Raw genomic sequence first — 21580 nt, 5'->3', positions numbered from 1 at the left:
GAGGCGAGCAGAGTGCTCCCCATTGTACAAAGGCATATTTACATGTCTTTAGGTGCTTGGGGATGAATGTCTTTGGTTGACTGTGCGGCTAGGGCTAAGGTGCCTAGTAGCTCTCTTAGCTTATCCAGCGCTGCTGTTGGTGGTTCTTCTGGGTCCTTGGCAGCAGTCAAGAACTCCCCTGCCCTGTACTCCATTTCTGCCGCCGAGGCTTTGAAATCCTCCTTCGCTGCTGAATGGATACCCAGGAGGACCCACAGTAGCTCATCTGTCCAATACAGTCCCTTTTCGCTCTCCAGAACAAGTCCGCCCAAGTGATGACTTTCTTGCAGTTGCTGAAGTCATCGTCGGCAAGCAGCAGCCAATCAGATATTCTGGGGCAGCAGTTCCAGAAAAACCTGCTCAAAAAGCCGGCAACGCATGCCTCTCGGCCAAGGTCAACATGAGGACAGATGGGGGGCCCTGTCCCCCAGGCTGTCCATTTGTAATAGTTGGGCAGCACGCTCATGCCATGAGATCCTGAAAGTTTGGATTAATAGCTCTTTGAGGGCCTCATATTTGCCTTGTTCCGGTGGCTGCCTCAGAAAATCGATGACTCGTGCTGCTGTGTCCTGGTCAAGTGAGCTCAACATGTAGTAGTATTTCATGGCGATGGTGGAGATCTGTCAGAGCTGGAACTAGGCTTTGGCCTGCTCGAACCACACCAGTGGATATGCTGTCCAGAATGAAAGCAGTTTCAATGAAATTGAGTGTAGAGTTGACTGGTTGGTCATCTTTGGGTCCAAATGCTGTTTGGACTGGTCGGGGTCACCAATGTAGTGAGTTGCTATAGCAGAGATTGGAAGACTGACACCCACTCAATGCAGTTATGGACAAGACTGGTTTATTGCACTCTCTGCCCCTGCTTATATAGGCTCAGTTTCCTGCCTCTGGGCCTGGGAATTGACATTAGTGGCATTGATTGGTTGATGTTCCTGCCACATGGGCAGTTGGCCAAGGAGAAGGGCCATTAGTCTGTGCGGGCCTTGTGTGATTGCTGCATTTGACCGCTATTTTGTGTGTTGGGCCGCTTCCCGGGTAGTGGGCTGCTACATGCTTATGCAAATGTTTTCACATTATTTACTTAAGTGCCACAAGAAGTTCAAGTTCATTGCCCCAAGAACAGTGAGAAGATCTGTTCAGCTGGACATAACACATAATACTGCAAGTACCGATATAGAGAGACCATTTAGTACAGAGCAAAAGCAACATTATTTTACTGAAGTTCATTCAGTTCCATTCACAAAGGCATGGAAGGGACCCTGACCTAATGTGTTGCAACTTGTGCCATGGAGCTACCCAGAGAAAGCAGTCAGTTTGACCTGCTGTCCTCAAACACTGTTGATAGGGATTTCTGGAAATCTCTGAACTGCTCCTTAGTTTGGCTGACAGAGAGAGAGGTTGTTGCCCTGGCGTCAAGCCTCTGGTTCCTTTGGACATCATCCACAGGAACCCTATCCTTTCAAGAGAGCAAATGTAACTTTATTGCCAAGGGGTCGGAATTTACAATGAGGAGATTTTATTGTGGCTGTTCAGGGTGTTTGTGAGGCCACACCTGGAATACTGAACACAGTTTTGGGTCCTTTACCTGAGTACAGATATGGTAGTTATGGAAGATTATCCCATTGAAAGAGGTTAAATAAGCTGGTTCTGTGTTCTTTGGTGGTTCAGAAGAATGAGGAGTGATCTTTGTAGCAGTGAAAAAGCCTGACTGTAAAGGTGGAGATTCTCTGCCCTGGTGTTGGGAGACTTACCTCTATGAATACACTGTGGCCGGCTCCAAGGTGCCAACTGCAATCCCTCTCGGGGAAGGATAATTGGCGGAGCACTACACTCCCTACCTCATCACGTGAATGTACAACTGCTGCGAGCGGCTGGTTAGGGGTGGGCTGACGATGTCATGTTGACGCCGTCAGCCAGTGACCCATCTCCCCACCCATTCACCCCTCTCCCTCCATGACCCCCTCAGGGCAGAGGCAGCTGGCGGGAGCCACCAGGGCAAGGGCTGTAAAGGCAGGGACGGCCAACAGGGGCTGTCAGGGGGCGTCTGGTGTGGGCTGTGACAGCCCCTCAGCCGCTCCTGCCTTCAGGGGTGTTCAATAGCGGCTCAGAATGTGGAAGAGCAATGGCTGCCTTCCCTACCCATAATCCCCCACACAGCTGGAACTGTTCTGGGAAACACAGCTGCATGGGGGATTATAGATAAGGAAGACGGCCATTGCTTTGCTGTGTATTTATGATGGGTGGTGCCACAGCACCAGTTGCCCTGCCTCCAACTGCTCCGAAGGGCCCTACAAGGTGCAGCTCAACATGAATGCAACACAAGAAATACCTTTTAGGGCTGCTCCATAAAAGGTAAGTTTATGTTTTCCCTCCACACTTGAAGCTGGCCTCCAGGCGGAGGGCTGGCATGAAAGGGTCCAATTGAACGTCCTAAATAGGATAAATGTTAGATTTTCTCACTTCTGAGAGAGTCTCAACTGAAGAGACATGGCTTAACGATATATAAAATAGTATCTTCAAAAAAGGTATTTTTTTAAAAAAGCCTTCAAATTTGTGTCTATAGAAGTTTCTTTCAGAGGGTTCTGCATTTCAGGAATCCTCTTCCTTTGAAAGTTATAGATGCTGGCTCATTGGAAGCATTTAATGTGGAGGTAGATACATTATGATCATATTTGCATGGCAGTGGAGACTTGAAGGGCTAAATGGTCTCCTTTTGCTGCTACATTCTTGAATTCTTCTGGTATTTTATCATCCAACTTTAGAATTTAGCTTGTGGTCAGTATTTAAACATATTCCTTTCACAAAATGCAATTGGGCAACACAAGCTGAATAATATTGTGACAGGTATTTTCAAAGTCTGGGCGGAGGCTCTGAGCGTTTATTTGCTTAGTTGCATTATGCCTGAACCTGTCAATTCTTCATCAGATAAAAGAGGCAAATATTTATCTGGGTTGCATTTAATTGCCTGTTGAGGCAGATTTGCATGTACATGTTATTCAGAATATAAAATATTTTGAAATCTTCCTTGTTGGAAATTTTCATCACACAAGTTTTGGCTATAATTTAGTTTTGATGCTAGTGCCATGTCTTTTTTTTTGGGGTAATCCAGATTTTCTCGCTCCATCTTGTTGGGAAATGGCAGGAATTCTATTGTTGAGACTTTACCTCGTCTTTTCATTGCTTGTATAATTCAGGAAGGAAAGAATGAATGTGCATGTATGGTCTTTGAAATAAGTACTTTGCATCCAGTGAGTTACTTCTGATGTGAACTCACTTTCATGGTGTGGGAAACGGCATCCGAATGAATGACTGCATTGTTTGTTTCAATTGCATTGGCTGCACAATCAACACTGGATAGAACTACTCTGCTCATGCATTGGAGCCGTGAGATTTTTACAGCCTTTCAGACTAGACTTGGGTTGTTTTTGCTGGAGTGTTGATTAGAGGCTGAGGGGACACCTGATAGAAGTTTCCAAAATTATGGGAGGCATACATAGGGTAGACAGTCAGAATCTTTTTCCCCAGAGTAAAACTGTCAAATTCTGGAGGACATGCATTTAAAGTGAGGCGGGAGAGGGGAGGCAAGCTTTTTCACACTAAGTGGTGTGTGCCTGGAGAGGCCCGCCAGGGGAAGTGGTGAAAGCAGATTTACTTGGAGATACAGCACGGTAACAGGCCCATGAGGCCGTGCTGCCCAAGAACATCCATGTGACCAATTAACCTACTAATGCCGTTCGTCTTTGGCAAGTGGGTGGATACTGGAGCACCCAGAGGAAACCCAAATGGACACTGGAAGAACGTACAAACTCCTTGCAGACAGTGGCCGACTCAAATCTGGGTCATTGACACTTTAATAGTGTTGCGCTAACTGCTATGCTGACATGGTTGTAGCATTTAGGTGGTTTCTAGATAGACACATGAATATACATAGAATGGGAGGATATGTATCATGTGCAAGCAGTTATCATGGGCTGAAGGGCCTATCCTGTGCTGTACCTTTCTGTGTAGACCTCAGCTTACATCCAGGCCAGAAGACAGGAAGTCCAACAGTGAAGTCCCTCAGCTCAACACAGTTTGCTTGAGGAGCCCAGTGAGTTGAACAGCATCAGTGGGTGAAAGAGAATGGTCGACATTTCGGGCCGAAACCCTTCATCGAGACTGGCAATGGGAATAAGAGAAGCCAGGGTTAAAAAGACAGAGTGGGAGGGGTGGGGGTAGGCGCTACCCCTCCTACCCTTTCCTCCACACTCCCCAGTCTCGATGGTGCTTTGGCCCAAAGCGGCAACCCTCCTCTGATGCTGCTCGATCCTGAGTTCCCTCAGCCGATTATTTTCAGCTTCCAGAATCTTCTGTCTCCTGTGTATCTCCAGCAAAGTCCCTCAGTTGTGTTCCTTCTTGGTGTGGAGGCTATGAGTTGGGAAGAACTGATGCACGGGTGTTGCCATGTATTCTGCTCTGAGACAGAGTCGATACTTGGACAGTTGATAGGTGTTGCTTCATTCTTAAGTGTCCATAAAATGGTTTTTAGACTGCAATGCTGAGAAAATTGCTGAAAAAAATTAACATAATTACTGCTCGTGTGGTCGTTCACTCTGGACGCCATTTTAGAATGCAAGTACCTGAGTGCAACAGTCCCGGGGGTTGGATGTACAGTTGAGTGGATGACCGGTCACAAATTTTCCCGGTACGATTTACACTGCAGGCTTCCTCCAAAAAGTTGTAGGGGTCCTGCAGGATAAATCGTGGTGCAGGAATTTTTAAATTTTTAAAATTTCTTGCAGCATGAATCATATCAATAATAACATTCGCAAATGATCATCACTAATATATACAGTGACAGTTCTTTTCCCCCCCTTTCATCCCTGCCCCCTCCCCACCCCCTTCAAAAACCAATAAATAATAAAACACATAAAACAAAGAAATAACAAAAAGCAAAGAAGACGCATCGTCCACTTTTATATATTTAAATCTTATTGTGCTTATAATCATATCATTTTAAGAGAGGGAGGTTTAAGGTTGGCATTTTCTAACATTTTTTATGCATGGTTCCCAAATTTGTTCAAATAATGTACACGTGTCTTTCAGATTATGTGTAATTTTTTCGAATGGAATACACTTGTTCATTTCTGTAACCACTGTCGCATTTTAAGGCTTGCTTCCATTTTCCAAGTTGTCATAATACATTTTTTTTGCTACTGCTAGCGCTATAATAAATCTTTTTTGGGCTCTGTCTAATGTTAGTGCTCATTTTTTGTCTCTTATATTATTTGACAGAAATTTTTTTGGATCTTTTGGTATATTATTTTTTGTAATTTTGTTTAATATCAGGTTTAAATCTTCCCAGAAAGTTTTCACTTTTGAACATGTGCAAATTCCTTGTAATCTTGTTTCAGTCTCTTGTTTACAGTGAAAGCATCTATCAGATGCTGTTGGGTCCCACTCTTTTAATTTCTGAGGAGTAATGTATAATCTATGTAGCCAGTTATATTGGATGATACGTAATTTAGTATTTATCGTGTTCCTGCACATAATTCCTCCCATGTTTCGTTCTTTATCTCTATGTTTAAATTGACTCAAAATTCCTGCACGTTCCTTTTTAGACTGCCCGTGTAGAGGCAAAATTCCTTGATTGTGCCATTATATGTCTGCAGTCTAAAAACCCCTCGTGTCAGGTGTTGCTGTAACTGTGTTTCTCCATTGCCTACCTGATTTTATTTTTAAGGTCTGGGAGGTTTACTGGAGTTAGGGGAAGAGTTGGTCCCTGCAGGATACTCAGCCCTATTGGTGTGTTATCCTGATAGCCTCCATGCATATCATGTAATGAGGATGTGGAGAGTCTGCAGAGGGATATAGTTAAGCTGGATGAGTGGACAAAGGTCTGGCAGATGGAGTACATTGTTAGTAAGTGTGAGGTTATCCACTTTGGCAGGAAAAATAAAAGAGCTGAATATTATTTAAAGGGTGGAAAACTACAGCATGCTGTTGTGCAGAGGGACTTGGGAGTGCTTGTGCATGAATCGCAAAAAGTTAGGTTGCAGGTGCAGCAGGTTATTAAGAAGGCAAATGGAATGTTGGCCTTCATCGCTAGAGGAATTGAATTCAGGAGTAGGGAGGTAATGTTGCAACTGTATAAGGTACTGGTGAGACTGCACCTGGAGTACTGTGTCCAGTTCTGGTCTCCATATTTGAGGAAGGATATACTGGCTTTGGAGACAGTCCAGAGGAGGTTTACTAGGTTGATCCCTGGGATGAAGGTGTTGACTTATGATGAAAGATTAAATCGTCTAGGATTGTATTTGTTCGAGTTCAGAAGAATGAGAGGAGATCTTATAGAAACATATAGGATTATGAAGGGTATGGATAGGATAGATGGAGGAAGGTTTTTTGAGCTGGCCGGGGAAACTAAAACGAGAGGACACAGTCTCAAGATTCGGGCGAGTAGATTTAGGACAGAGATGAGGAAAAATAGTTTTTCCCAGAGATTAGTGAATGTTTGGAATTCTCTAACCAGGGAAGTGGTTGAGGCGGCCTCATTAAACATATTTAAAATTCGGTTAGATAAATTTTTACATGATAGAGGAATTAGGGTATATGGGGAGAAGGCAGGTAGGTGGAGTTAGGTCATAAATTAGATCAGCCATGATCGTATTGAATGGCGGAGCAGGCTCGATGGGCCATTTTTGGCCTACTCCTGTTCCTACTTCCTATGTTCCTATGTGGGATGAACAGGGAGCAACTGCAAGAAAGCCAGGCATTCACACAATGGTGTGAAATTTGCACAGATATATTTTGGTTATGGGGCAGCAGTAAAGATTTAGTGGGCTGCAGAGACTGGGTGCAAGAACAACCTGCTGGAGGAACTCAGCAGGTCAAGGTACATCAGTGGGGAGAGGAGAAACAATTTGTTGTCTCCCCACTCATTGCCGATGCTGCTTAATTTGCTGAGTTTTTTCTTTAGTTGTGTGCTTGACTTACTGAAGGAAGAAAGGTCATTAACTGAGCAGTGGACGATGGTTGGGTGAGGACACTGCCCTGAGGAATGCCTGTGGTGATGTTCTGAGTTGTGATTACTGATTGGCATCCAACAATTGTAATCATTGTTCTTTGCAGCAGATGCGACTCCAACCAACAAGGTGCTCAGCACCAACTTCAGTTTTAATTTGGCCCCAATTACATATTCTTCAAAGATCCAATCTTAGCATGGATCTCCTCCAGTCAATAGACCCTGCTGGGATTAAGGCTGCATTGGCGTCTGGAGCAGAGAGGCTTTTATGTTTGCTCTTTTATTTCATAAGGATGGCTTGCTAAACAACTTAAGGCATTGATTTGGCGTGATCCAAATCATTGTGAGAAAGAGGTGCATGACGTTGGGCAGGAACGCAGGTTTATTTTCACAAGGAGGTTTCACAAAAGCGGCGCTAACATTAGACTCCTGCATCGGGACATAGATGCTGGTGTTAAATCAATCTGATGGTTTAATCTTTGCCTATTTATCTGATGGGAGGGGATGCTAGAATATACACAGCCAGAGTCTGCAATTGAAAGTTACCATGCAGCACGGATGCTATTGTCTAGAGTCAAGAAGGAGAATTAAGGCCACTTTATGATCCGCCCTTTCAGTGAACAGAAACTGTGCACATGTACTTTGTACAAGGTTTCTGACAATCACTAACTCCACCGCATTGATTTTGGGAGAACTGCACAGCTCTGCTGTCTTGCCAAATATTTTGTGGATCCAGCAATATCAGTGAAAAAATATTTTTACTGTTGCTACTTGGCAATAAATCTTTTGAAATGCTGAGACATGTTCTGAGGTGCGAAAGCCAAAAGTTAAAAGCAACTTTGAAATTGTAGATAATTTGGCCGTTCCTTCTTGCTCCATCTCCCTCATCAACAGCCTTCTCGTGGGCGGAAGGAAAGTAGAGGGTTATTGGATCTGGAAGGTTTTGTATATTTTTTAAGGAATATATGGGTCGGCATTGAGGGCCGAAGGGCCTGTACTGTGCTGAAGTGTTCTATGTTCTCTTCCACTTCTCATTCCTACCGTCCTCCTTTTCCTTCCCCTCCTCCTCCTCTCCCCTACTATTCCCTCCATTGGCTCTTCGCTTATCCTGCTCCTCTCTTCTCTTTTACACATTTCATCCCCCCCTCAGCTCCTATCTCCCTGTTGCTGCACTCCTCCATCTCTTTCCTCCTCTTCTCAACTCCTCCTTAACTCTCTACCCACCGCTTCCTGTTCTTTACCTCTCACCACTCCACTCCTCCCACCTACCCACTTCCTCTCACCTTTGACCCTCCCACTCCTCCTTTCTTCCTACCCCTTGCCCCTTCCCCTACACTTCACAATTCTCTCTGCTTTTCTCCCTTTCCCATTTCCCCCACTCTTTGCAATCTTCTCCTTTCTGCCACTTATCCTCTCCCCACTCCTTGCTCTCTCATGCTCTTCACCTGATTTCCATCGCTCCTCAATTCTATCCCGTTCCTCCTCGCCTCCCCAGCTCCTCGCCTCTCCCCAGCTCCTCGCCTCTCCCCAGCTCCTCGCCTCTCCCCAGCTCCTCGCCACTCCCCAGCTCCTCGCCTCTCCCCAGCTCCTCGCCTCTCCCCAGCTCCTCGCCACTCCCCAGCTCCTCGCCTCTCCCCAGCTCCTCGCCACTCCCCAGCTCCTCGCCTCTCCCCAGCTCCTCGCCTCTCCCCAGCTCCTCGCCTCTCCCCAGCTCCTCGCCTCTCCCCAGCTCCTCGCCTCTCCCCAGCTCCTCGCCTCTCCCCAGCTCCTCGCCTCTCCCCAGCTCCTCGCCTCTCCCCAGCTCCTCGCCACTCCCCAGCTCCTCGCCTCTCCCCAGCTCCTTGCCTCTCCCCAGCTCCTCGCCACTCCCCAGCTCCTCGCCTCTCCCCAGCTCCTCGCCTCTCCCCAGCTCCTCGCCTCTCCCCAGCTCCTCGCCTCTCCCCAGCTCCTCGCCTCTCCCCAGCTCCTCGCCTCTCCCCAGCTCCTCGCCACTCCCCAGCTCCTCGCCTCTCCCCAGCTCCTCGCCTCTCCCCAGCTCCTCGCCTCTCCCCAGCTCCTCGCCTCTCCCCAGCTCCTCGCCTCTCCCCAGCTCCTCGCCTCTCCCCAGCTCCTCGCCTCTCCCCAGCTCCTCGCCTCTCCCCAGCTCCTCGCCTCTCCCCAGCTCCTCGCCTCTCCCCAGCTCCTCGCCTCTCCCCAGCTCCTCGCCTCTCCCCAGCTCCTCGCCTCTCCCCAGCTCCTCGCCTCTCCCCAGCTCCTCGCCTCTCCCCAGCTCCTCGCCTCTCCCCAGCTCCTCGCCTCTCCCCAGCTCCTCGCCTCTCCCCAGCTCCTCGCCTCTCCCCCCGCTCCTCGCCTCTCCCCCCGCTCCTCGCCTCTCCCCCCGCTCCTCACCCCTCCCTTTATCATCCCCTGCCCCCTTGTCTCCACTTGAACTATTCCTACGTTCCAGAGGATGATGTCCAAGTCAAGTCATTCTCTTTCCCATCCTAACTTGAAGAAAGGCTTTGCAGTATATCAGTGACAATAACTAAATAATTAGAAATAATGAAAAGTAGAATGTCAGCAGACGTAAAGAGGAAATTGCATCTCGGCTTGTCCTTCAGATGAACATGGAATATGTATTTAATTAGGTGAATCTATTCAATCTATTCTGGAAATTCTGAGAATCCTCCCACCAAAATATCACCTTTGATTTTGAAATTTTTTTGGATTTACTTTTCCAAATGAGGGTTGTTATTGAAGAGGAAAGAGGAAGTAGTGTTAATGGTGCAGCTGTCAGTGTGAGTGTGTGTGGGCTAGCAGTTGCTTTTAAATCAGGAGCTTGTTCAAGTTCCACTGAAGGGAATGTGTATATAATTTGAGCTGTTGCTCCTCTGTACTATGGTTGTGATGTACGGTCAAAGGATCGGTCTTCTAGAGAAGACAGAATACCAAAGCCTCATAGAATCATATAGGTGGGAGAAGACCATTCAGTCCTTCCAAGCCAGCACAGTCATTTAATGGGATCATGGATCATCATATGACATCACTATCCTATTTTTGCTCCACCCCCCTTGATCTCTTGAACCATATGGGCCACAGTCAAACTCTTTTGACTAAGTCTAATGAACTGACCTCAACAACTTTCTGTGGTAGGGAGTTCCTCAGGTTCACAACTCTCTGAGTGAAAAAGTTGTTCCTCGTCTCAGTTCTAAATGGCTTCCCCATTATCCTTAGACTGTGTCCTCTTTCCCAGCATCAGAAACATTCTTCCTGCATATAACCTGTCTCGTTCTGTCCGAAGTATATATGTTTCAACCAGATACTCTAATTCTCCAAATTCCAGTGAGTATAACCCTGATCTATCTATCCCACGAATCAGTCGATGGTGAACCTTTGTTGCACTCCTTCTCCGTCCTGTCTGTCCTCAGATGAGGAGACAAAAACTGTTGGCAAAACTGTTGGTTGACTTTACCAAGGACCGATAAAACTGCAGTAAGAACTCCTTGTTTCTGTATTCTAAGCCTCATGCCATAAAGGGCAGCATGCCATTTGCTTTCTTCTCTGCCTGCTCTACCTGCATTCTCATTCTCCATGACTGATCTAATGTTGGAAGGGTCAACCCATTGCCGCTTCTTTCCAACAAATAACAGGGCATGCCTCCTAGATGACCCATGACCAACATCAGCTGGAGACTAATCGCCTTGCTGCTCTTTTTAAAAAAAAACGGCTTCTAAACTAATTAATACTTTTCAGTGATGCCACGACAGCTGAAGTCATTCATGCTTTCCAGCTGTCTCTTGCTACCTCATTCCAGCTTGCAGTTAACTGTTACAGTTAAAAATGTGCTCCCTCCCGGTCTATCAGGTCCACCTTCCTCTGCCTGACGAGACACTCAGTGAGTTGATATGACGACTCCATCCATTCTCATCTCCTTAACCAAGGATGTTGTCACTTTCCAGTTTTATTGGTAATTTTCTGGACTGGTTCCAGATTTCATCTTTTATGCAGAAATGCCTCTTAACATCAGCCTAAAATCTAAGGATATGCCAAATCTCTAATTTTAAAGGCAGGGGCTTGTGTTCTGCACTCCCTTCCTGGAAGCAGCATTTTCTTTCGACCTCTTCATCAACTCCTTTCACAGGAGATTATACAGTAATTTTCTCTGCTCAAGAAAATACAGCATGAAAATGTAAGCTAACTATTCAGAAGAAAGAAAAAGAGCCTCAAAGGCCTGAAGAATTTCAACATTGACCCAACAATGGGAACAATAAGCATTGGATCATCCTGTTGGAGTACCTGCATACAAACTGTGCTCATTAATATGAGGAATTGAATGGATTGTTTATTATCTTGTGCACTGAGCTACATTGAAAATGTTTGTTTTGCATGCTATCCAGGCAAGTCAACCTCTATGAAAGCACAGCAGCTAGTACAAGAATAAAAGCATAGTGTGAGACTATAACAAAAGCTCAGGAAAGAGTCACATGTAAGACGGATGTGCAGGGCATGGTGCCAAAGAGAAAAGCTCAGTTAAAACAGTGCAAGGCATTATCTTATTTACCAATGGTGTGGTCCACTCCAAGCGATAATGAAGGAAGAGAACCTTGAAAATAAAGAACCACTGAAACTGCAGTGTACAAAATCATGAGTTTGGGTGAATGCAGAGAGATTCCACGCCCCCCCCCCCCCCCCCCCCCCCCGAGAGGGAACCAGCAACCAGAGGATGTGGGTTTCAGGTGCGGGGGGAGAAATTTAACGGGACTCATCTGTGCAGTAACTTATTTTTCCACAAGATGGGGGCGGCCATATGGAAGGGACTGCTGGAGGAGGTGGTTGAGGCAGGCACCATAGCAGAGTTTAAGAAAAAAAAATTAGTAGATGGATACAATGGGTTTAGAGGGAGATGGGACAATTTGGTGGGCTTGGGTGAGTTGGGCTGAAGGGCCTGCTTCCAAGCTGTGCACCTTTCTCATCTGTGTGAAAGGAACTTTTGAGCGCAGATTGGTCCCATCAGCCACCTTCATGCACAGACAAGTGATGAACAGTGTACCTGGCTCTTGTTCCTGAGAGACTGCTTTGTGGGTTCACCAAGGACAATTCTTTTCTCCTTGGATGTAGAGAATGAAACAGGACAGTGTTCGTATGAGGGCGCCTAACTCGAGATTGGTTAGGATTGCTGGTTTATGTAGTTAAATGACCATTTCCCTTCAGCTCTCTAATCATGATCTAATGTTTTGTTCAGGCCGGACCTGGTAGATATGAGTCAAGTAGCAATTCAGAGCAACGTGAACAACCTGGAACAAGCCTTTGGTGTAGCCGAGAAACTTGGTGTCACTAGACTCTTGGACCCAGAAGGTAAGCTTATGACTCATTGAGTAACCATCATCAACTGTAGTTAAATGTCTCAGATTTCACGACTTTGTTCATGTGCTAACCTGTTACACTCCCATCAATGACCAGGCAAAAACACAATGCCTTGGGCTTTTAATTTGTGGAGACATTTTAGCAATAATACACTCCCTCGGAAATGTGGGTTTTTTTTGTCTGAATGCGTTCACATTACATTCTTTATGGAGAAAAAAAAGTTAAAAATACATTAACAGAGGCTCTAAAAGTCGTGACAAATTATGATGAACTGAATTAATTAAAATCCCACGGGCAGAAGGGTCAAGAACTGGCTGCACTAATTCAATGTCATTTAAAAGCCCCTGAAAGGAGATTGGGAAATATTTGATTAGTTGAAAAGGTGGAGAGTGGAGATTCAATGATAACTTTGAAAAGGAAATCTGATAACTGTTGCAAAGGAAGATTTGGAGACTGGAGTTGAAATGGTTAGGGATGCACTGGGATAGTTTTCAATAACTGGCTGAGTGGTCTCCTTGATGTCCTTGGGAAGGTGATAGCCAGTTGTCCTCATGAACTCCTGCTGCTGAAGGTGGAAGCACTGTGCTGATGGGGTGGGAACTTCAGGACCATTGACCCAAAGGCAACGGGGTCCGGTTATGTTTCCAGATCAGGATGGTATGCTGGGGGAAACCTGAAGATGGCGACATTCCTATAAGCCCACAGCTCTTGGTGGTTGAGGCCACAGGTTTGGGTGCCAAGGAGGGTAATGACAAAGTGCCATCTGTTTTGGGCGCTGGTGATGGAGAGCGTGAATGTCTAATTTGCAGGAGGCTTAGCAATCAAGTTACTTTATCCTGGGTGGTATCGAGGTTCAGGAGCATTGATGGTGCTCGACTTGTGTAGATGGGATAGGATAGCCAATCTCTTCCACACTCTTGTAACTGCAACAAACAAGTATGTGATACCATAAAATTGACAGTGGAAACCCCCAGGCTGTTGATAGTGATGCTCTTGCTGTTGAGTGTCAAGAAGACTCTTGATGGGGATGGTTATTGCCTTGTACTGCTGTCTTGAATTAGATGTCTTACTTTGTGATTCTAATGCTTTAAAATAATCAAATGTATGGAATTCTTTATTAATTGGACAATTTCATGCAGTCAGATCTACTTTTTCCTGTAGCACGATGTGTGCTCTGATGATGCTTGACCTGCTGATGTCTGTTCGTTTCCTCAGATGTTAACGTAGCATCCCCTGATGAGAAATCAGTGATCACTTATGTCTCGTCATTGTATGATGTCTTTCCCAAAATTCCAGAGGATGGTGAAGGCATCAATGCAAATGTAAGTGTTTGAAGTGTATCACCATTCACTGATTTGCCTCGCCCAAGAAGCATCTTTGTATTTGAGATTGGACACTTGAAATGGAGTGATTTTATTCAAACATGTTTTTGGACTTTTGCTAGGACGTAGAAGTTAAGTGGATAGAATACCAGAATATGGTGAACTACCTCATCCAATGGATCAAGCATCATGTGACAGTTATGTCAGATCGGAGCTATTCGAACAATCCTGCGGAACTTAAGGTGACTGTTTAAGAATAGAAATTCCGATTCCGTGGATACTGAGAAAAGTGAAATAATTTGGCTGAATTTACACTTTTTTTTCCATTTCCTTTCAACGAGCAAAACTTTAATTAATAACTATCGTTTTTTTTTTCTACAGGCACTTTATAACCAGTATATGCAGTTCAAGGACACAGAAATCCCACCAAAAGAGAAGGACAAAGCTAAAATCAAGCAGCTGTATAAATTGTTGGAGGTAGGTGCACCTCACCTCACATTGACTCAAGTGTTTTACTTCTGTTTATTTTGTCGCAAGAATTAATTATTAATATAATCCCAAGGAAAGCAAGAAATTGCCGAGGTTAGTAGACTGACATCAAACAGAGAATGGAGGGGATAATGTTGTTGGACGATGTTGGCAGGAAAAACTAAGTTAATCTTTCTGGGGGATGTCTTTCATCTGAGTTAGACATGAAACTTGTTTTAAATTGTAGAGAGAAGGAGAAGGTACTGAAGACGAGAGACAAAATGCCACACTGGTGGGTGTTCCAGCTGTGAAATATTGAAGTGTTAAGATTGAATGGTGGTTTTCTGTGCTGTAGTCCTGTGGAGCGCACCGCAACATGCATTTCTCATGAATGAGGTGACTCCGTCACATAGTAATGCAGCACATTAAGTGGGATGTCGGCCATCGTTGCTCGAGGGATTGAACTTGAGAGCAGGGAGGTTCTGCGGCAACTGCACGGGGAGAGGCCATGCCTGGAGTGTTCCCTGCAGTCTTGGTGTCCTCACTTGAGAAAGCTTTGGAGAGTGTGTGGAGGAGGTTCAGCAGGTTGATTCTGAAGATGAGAAAAGATTGAGTAGCTTGGGGCTATACTTATCGGAGTTCAAAGGATTATGGGGGGATCTTTTGGAAACTTGTGAAATCATGACCGGGATAGATAAAATGGAAGAAGGAAAGTTGTTCCACTGTTTAGGATGTGGGAGGCAACCAGCATTTCTGAAGTAAACCCCATGTGGTCAAAGGAAGAGCATGCAAACTGTACACAGGCACTCAGTGTCTCTGAAGGGGCTCCCTTTTTTCGCTCTCCTTTTGTTAGGGGTGCTGTACAATGTTCATGGCATCTCTTTTTTTTGCCTTATAGCAGACAAAAGTTGATGTATATCATGCATAGTACATTTTTAATGTATTATTACATGACAATAAAAGGAATCTTTGCACTGGAAGTCAGGATTGAGTAAAGGTCTCTGGAGCTGATAGGTAACAGCTTTACTTGCTATACTGCTGTGTTCCCATAAACCACAGGAATTACTTGAGGGATAGGATGCTTGATAATTATTGAAAAGTTGATCATCTCTTTCTTGTGTTATGAGCCCAGAGGACCTCAAGATCCAGCAGCAACAGAAATTCACTAAGACAAATGGTATATCGTTATATGGTTACTTAAACAAAAGTTGCTTTTAATTATCTTTAAACATGAAAACAGGATCAAACGTTAACTTACTACTATTAACTGAATCTAACTTAACCCCCCTTCTAATTCTTATTGCAATGTGTATTTAAGATCAGAAAAGTTCTTTGATTCACAGTCCAATCTCACTTCTCACTCCTCCAAGTTCACTGGTTGCAGGCAATTCTTAGACTGTGCACAGAATTTAACATTTATGAATTTCTCCAGGCTTTAGTGCTTGAAAGGTAAATGGTTACCGCTCAGGAAGGTACTTGTTGGTTTTCAGAGAGAGATTTGTTGCTCATTGGACACCCACAACTGATTCCTTTTGATCAGCCACTTCAGTGTCTTGTTGAAGAAACTTTCCCCATCAGGGTTCTCCAGATGATAACCTCTTTCTTTCAGGTCACCACAGAGTTCAGTTTTGTTTCCTTTATTTCAAGTGAAACATTATACACCTAGTCCTCTCCTCTTGTATGGACCACAAGGGCTTTGACCAGGCTGAATTAAGAACTCACAACCTGACTTAAAAATGGGGTTTTTCCAGAAGCTTGCCAGCTTGTCCTGTTCCAGTCTCAGCTGCTGCTGCTGAACTGGAGAACTGAATTCTCTCTCTCTCAGAAAAAAACCTGTTTGACTCTCTCTGCTTGTAAAACCACATGACCCTCTTGGAACAACCAACTGGACTCAGACAGCCTGTGGTTTTGATCCTAATCCTCCAAGTTCTTTAATCTGTTGCTTTTCAAAACAACAATCCATTTGTGAAGTCCCTTGGGCATTCTTCAAAGTTTTTGCAAAGGCATTTGGATCTGGCCTGTCTGGCTTGAGCAGAGCTCTGGCATTTTAAATGAGATCTGTTTTGAAGTGTTTGTATGTGACCTACACTAAAGACCTGCCCCAATTTATCTCCTTTAAAACATATCTATAATACAACACAATCTGCCACACTTGACACAATCTGCCCATTTTCACAATTTTGAATCTCAGCAAGCCCGCTGTTGGTTCCCAGGTCATGTGACACATATTTGCTATCCCTTATATTTTAATGTTAAATTTATTTATTTACAACACAGTACAAGTCTATTCTGGCCATTGAAACGTGTGCTGCCCATTTACGCCTGATTAACCAATGAAACACAGTATGTTTTGGAGAGTTGGAGGAAACTCAAGCACAGGGAGAAATGTGCAAACTCCTTACCTACAGTGCCAGATTTGAACCCAAGTCGTTGGCTCTGCCATAGCTTTGTGCTAACTCACATTCCTGTTTCCCAGGATCTCTGCTGTCTCCCAGGTGTGATTACAGGAGCTTTAAGGGGTACAAGGCGGTTCCTTCATTTGCTAGTTTGCTGTGCTGTGTCAGTCTTCTGAAGGAGGGATCTTGCAGGGCTGTTGTTTCTTTTCATCTCCACTTTTGGAAGCAAGGAAAGATTCCAGTCACCACTCCAGCTGCTTTTAAGAAAGTGATGGTGAGCAGGCATTTGGAAAAGCTGCAGTGTGAATGGAAATATTACCACATTACATTTGGGTGGGGCGCTGTGGGATTTTAATCTATTTCTTTCCCTTTCTTTGTGTGTTTAAAACCATGAACACATTGTAAATGTGAATACGTTGTGTCTGAATGCTGCCATATTTGAACTGGAAATCTGAGAACAATGACTATACAGAAAAGAGAAAATAAAGATTTTCAAAGAACTGTTTTGCAGATTTTCATTTTGATTGAAGTTTCTGAATAGCCATTAATTACTCTATGCCTTTTTAAAATGAAGAGTATCCATTACCTCCTGCTTTGTTAAATCTATGTGGAGCATTCAGACTCCTAAATAAAATAAAACACCGTTTCTTACAGCCAAAAAACCCGAGTGTAAAGGCGTTGGGAGACACCTCCATGAATGCGCCCTGCACTCCAAGGCACTGACCGCAATCCCTCTCAGGGCAAGGGTCATCAGTGGAGCGCTGTGCTCCGCCACCCTGCGTGAATGCACTGACAGCCTGCGGCCCATCTCACTCACCCCTCTCCCTCCATGACCCTTTCAGGCCAGGGGCAAACGATGGGGGCAGTCAGGGTGTCTGTGACAGCCCTGCCGTCTGCTCCAGCATCTCATCGGGCCACCAGCTTTTAGGGCCACTCGTCAGTGCCAGCTGCTTGAGGGATTATGGGTAGGGAAGACAGCCATTGCTCTGGCACATATATATGACTAGCGACGCCATGGCAATAGTCACCCCGCCTACAGCAGCTCCAGACAATGCGCCAAGGCACCTCTCTGCATAAAAGCAGTGCTGGAGCAGCCTTTTCTGGCTGCTCCATGAACAGGTAAGTTTAACATGTTTGTTCACCTCTGCAGCCAGTCTCGAAGCGGAGGCCCTGCGTGAAAACACCTCGTGTTTATGTTGCTGCATTAAGTTGAATCTTCATGTGTCTCGAATTATTTTTCTTAGCTCGTTTGATATTCTTCACAAATCTCTTCCCATCTTCAAACATGATTCAAATAAATGGTTACCACCTTCCGCCCCCTCCATCCCAAGAGCGTGACCCTCCATACCATTTGGATTTGATACATGATTATCAGGCTTCCATTGAACTAGAATTCTTCACATTATTATCAATGAAATGTGTAAACTGGGCACAGGATGCAGCAGTCTCACTCATTCCCTCCTTCCTCGTCCTCTCCTCCTTCGTCCTCTCCTCCTTTTCCACCTCCCTCGCCCCCCCCACCCTCTCCTCTCTCATCGTTCTCGCCCTCTCCTCTTGTCCCCCCGCCTCCCTTGACCCTACCACCCTTGCCCCTTCAATCTTTTTCCCCCTCCTTCCCTCTTTCCTCAGATTTGGCCTGTTATTAGACAAAAATAAGAGATCCATGTTTCATCCTTGTCCGATTATGGAATGGTGCAGTGGCAAAGTTAGGGGAGTTGCTGCCTCACAGATCAGTGACCTGATCTCCTGAGCTGTCCCGTGACTGTTCCAGTTTCCTCCATGTGCTTGGTTTTCTCCCACATCCCCAAGGTGTGCACGTCAGCCACTGTAAGTTGTTCTGAATGTAGGTGGGCAGCAGGAGAATGGAGGGGAAGAGTTGATGGGGATGAGTGCTGGACGAGTTAAGTGGCAGAATCTGGGGAGGCTTGAAGAGAACATGGCTGGTAAATGGGTGCTTGGCAATCAGCAAGGTCAATTTCCATGCTTCTTCCATCCCTCTTTTATTCTTCATATCTCGCCTTCCCATTCCAGACTTAAGTGTCCCCACCTGAAACGTTGAGGATCCATTTCTCTCTATGGGTGCGGCCTGACCTGCTGAGTCCCTCCAGCTCCTTGTTGTTTGCTGGAGATCCAAGAATGAGCAGTTCTCGAGTTTCTTGTGCCTCCATGCAGAATGGTTGTATGATTCCATGGTTCTGTGCTTGATTCCTAGGTGTGGATTGAATTTGGTCGGATAAAACTCCCTCCAGGCTATCACCCAAATGACGTGGAGAAGGAATGGGGAAAGTTAATCATCGCCATGCTGGAAAGAGAGAAGAGTTTGCGGCCGGAGGTGGAAAGGTTTGTGAGAATTGAGGTTGTTTGCGATTTGGGGAAGTGGTTTTATTGCGAGCTGTCAGAACCTAAGCACTGTTAGGTTTTGCAAACTGAAAGAATAGAAGAAAATAGTGGGAGTCATGGGCTGAGATGGCCTGTTACCGTGCTGTGTTTCCAAATTTAAAAAAAATTATGGAAATACTCAGCAGATCAGACTGCATCTGTGAAGCAAGGAGCCTGGTCAATGCTTGATTCAAGGCCCACTCATCTCTAACCATTCCCAGTTCCAAAGAGATGTCACGGTGCTGTTCCTTTCATGCTTGCTGCCGACACTCTCCATTTACTTCCCACATCTGGGCAATAGCTGTCCATTGAATTAAATCAGATTCTCATTCAACAGCAGGCATGGCCAGTGTTGCAACTGGGACTGAGGAGATGTCCTGGCTTTTAATCGTGTAGTACATAGGGGGAACTTCACCTATTTAATTGAATCTTTGTTACAGATTTGTTCCTGGTCCCTTGTAATCAGTTCTTGATGTTTGGGTTGCTCATGACAATAACAGCAATACTTGGACGTTAGGAAGGGGTTACTGGTGACGTGGTTCAGACTGTAAAAGTTCTCAAGAATCTCAAAAGTATTCTGTTTCCCGCTTCATTGTTTGAGTCACCAGCCTGTGCTGAAACCCTTAGATCCACTGACAGGGTCGAAAGAGATGTAAAATCTTCTATGTGGACTTAAATATTTAAATGTTTATGATACCATTGTACAAAACAATACAATCATTCCAATGGACTCGGTGTGGTGGTAAGTACACATCTCCACAATAAGCTACATTTCTTTATCTTTGTCATCTTCAAGCTGCATTTGTAGTTACTTGTTTGCTACTCTTAAGTAACCATATCCTTGAAGTTGTATTTGGAAATTCTTGTCCTCCTTTCAACATTAATGACTTTTATCACACAGTAGAGAAGGGTTTGTTTTCTTTTTGAATTGAAGCCAGGAACATAAATCAAGTTTCGGATTCCAGTTCATCAATTGCAGGGTGAACCGAAAATGTGGCTGAAAGCTACCTGTGTGCAGAAGGAATAATAGTGTCAGCAATAAGGTTTCAAATTTTAGATTTAATCATCTGCTTCAGTCCTTCACATGTATTGATTAACAACCAAGTCTGTTCCTAATGAAGGACTGTTCCTAATGAAAGGACGGCTTGCATGTTTCAGAACCTTGGGATAAGTCAGTAGAGTTATCAGCCAGCAGACAGGTGCTTTCCATTACTCACTGTCACAAGGTGGAGATTATGATGAAACAATAGTGGTGGGTTCAGAGTTTGAACAGAATTCTGGTCAATGCATTACAGGAGAATTGTGATGGACAGAACATTGTGGTAGAGAAACTCAGCAGGTCAGACAGCATCCATAGGAGACAAAGACCTATAACCATAATTTAGGTCCTGAGCCCTAATAAAGGTTCCCTCAGTCACCTTGAAGGGCTCAGGCCTGAAATATTGGTTGTTTATCTTTGCCTCCTGTGGTTGTTTCTGGACCTGGTGAGATTCTCCAGAACTTTTGTGCATTAACTAAAATCTCAGAGTTTGGAAGCTTTCTTGATTCACTCGACAAACTCTCATTGTTTTCTCTGGAGCAAAGACGGGTGACCTGGTTGAGAGGGATACACATTGAGTAAATAAAAAAAATGCATATTTCCCTGAGGGTTCAAAATCCAGGACCATAGAGGTAGATGGATTTGAGGGGAAATAGATACTGGAATTCCCTATTTCAAGCAGTGGTAGAATCAGGAATTCTGAAAACAATTGGATGTATATGAAGACCTGTAACCTATGGATCTGTGGATTAGTGCTGAAGGATCAGAGAAGGCAGAGTAACTTTTATTCAAGCAGGAGAGACCAAATGGGCCAAATGGCTTGCTGTGTCATAAATTTTAAAAGATTTTGTTCAAAGATACAGTTTATCTGATTATCCCAACCCATTCTATAGCCCCTGGTTCATTGTGACAGTGGAACTCTCAGGACTGCACTGTGGTCCTTGTGTTTGTTGAGTTTGAATGCTCAACAATGCTGACGGTGAGATGTGAATCCCACCACTGATCTGTAACTGGCACTCATCATCCTCCCAATGTGGAAAACAGTGATCTGATGCTCCTGATGAATGATAGGATAAATGCACCATCTTGTGTTCCTATGAACGAGAGAGACCAAGGAACTCAATATATCATGAGTCAGTTGCTACAGGAAGGAAGTAGCCAGTCACTCTACCTGATCTGGAACCCGATCCTTTGGGGAAAGTGTGTGTATGTTATGCATACTCCTGGGCTCTGTGATACCTTCCTGTAATGATCCTCCAGTTGGGTGAGAGCTGGCCTTTCCCTTGAACTCTGGTCCAAGATGGCTTCACAACCTTATGGAGAGGAGGTTGCAATATTTATATGTTTAAATTATGGGATTGGAGAACTGTTGTTGCCGTGGATGATAGAATGTCCAATAATTAAATTCGGCATTGAGGGAGATTTGGTGGCTCAGAGGCACTGCCTGTGGGGCTTCTGCCTCACAGGTCCAGATACCCAGGTTCGATTCTGACATCTGGCACTGGCTGCATGGAGTTTGCATGTTCTCCCTGTGTCTGAGTGGATTCCCTCCGGGCAGTCTGATTTCCTCCCATGTCCCTAAGGCTATGGG

The 21580-nt window shown here is 44.9% G+C and overlaps 1 protein-coding gene across 18 annotated transcripts in view; it reads left to right on the top strand.

The window, feature by feature from the left end:
* Positions 1-21580, top strand: part of dst (dystonin) — a 570552-nt gene that overhangs the window by 251646 nt on the left and 297326 nt on the right. For all 18 annotated transcript variants that reach the window (XM_069886058.1, XM_069886062.1, XM_069886061.1 and 15 more), the window contains 5 exons: positions 12264-12376; positions 13601-13707; positions 13830-13949; positions 14089-14184; positions 18784-18911. In XM_069886058.1, coding sequence (XP_069742159.1) covers positions 12264-12376; positions 13601-13707; positions 13830-13949; positions 14089-14184; positions 18784-18911 — 564 coding nt within the window. The remainder of the gene's footprint in view (positions 1-12263; positions 12377-13600; positions 13708-13829; positions 13950-14088; positions 14185-18783; positions 18912-21580) is intronic.

This window comes from Narcine bancroftii, chromosome 6 (genome assembly GCF_036971445.1).
Source record: "Narcine bancroftii isolate sNarBan1 chromosome 6, sNarBan1.hap1, whole genome shotgun sequence".
Classification (NCBI taxonomy): Eukaryota; Metazoa; Chordata; class Chondrichthyes; order Torpediniformes; family Narcinidae; genus Narcine; species Narcine bancroftii.
This window is presented reverse-complemented; position numbering and strand designations above follow the sequence as displayed.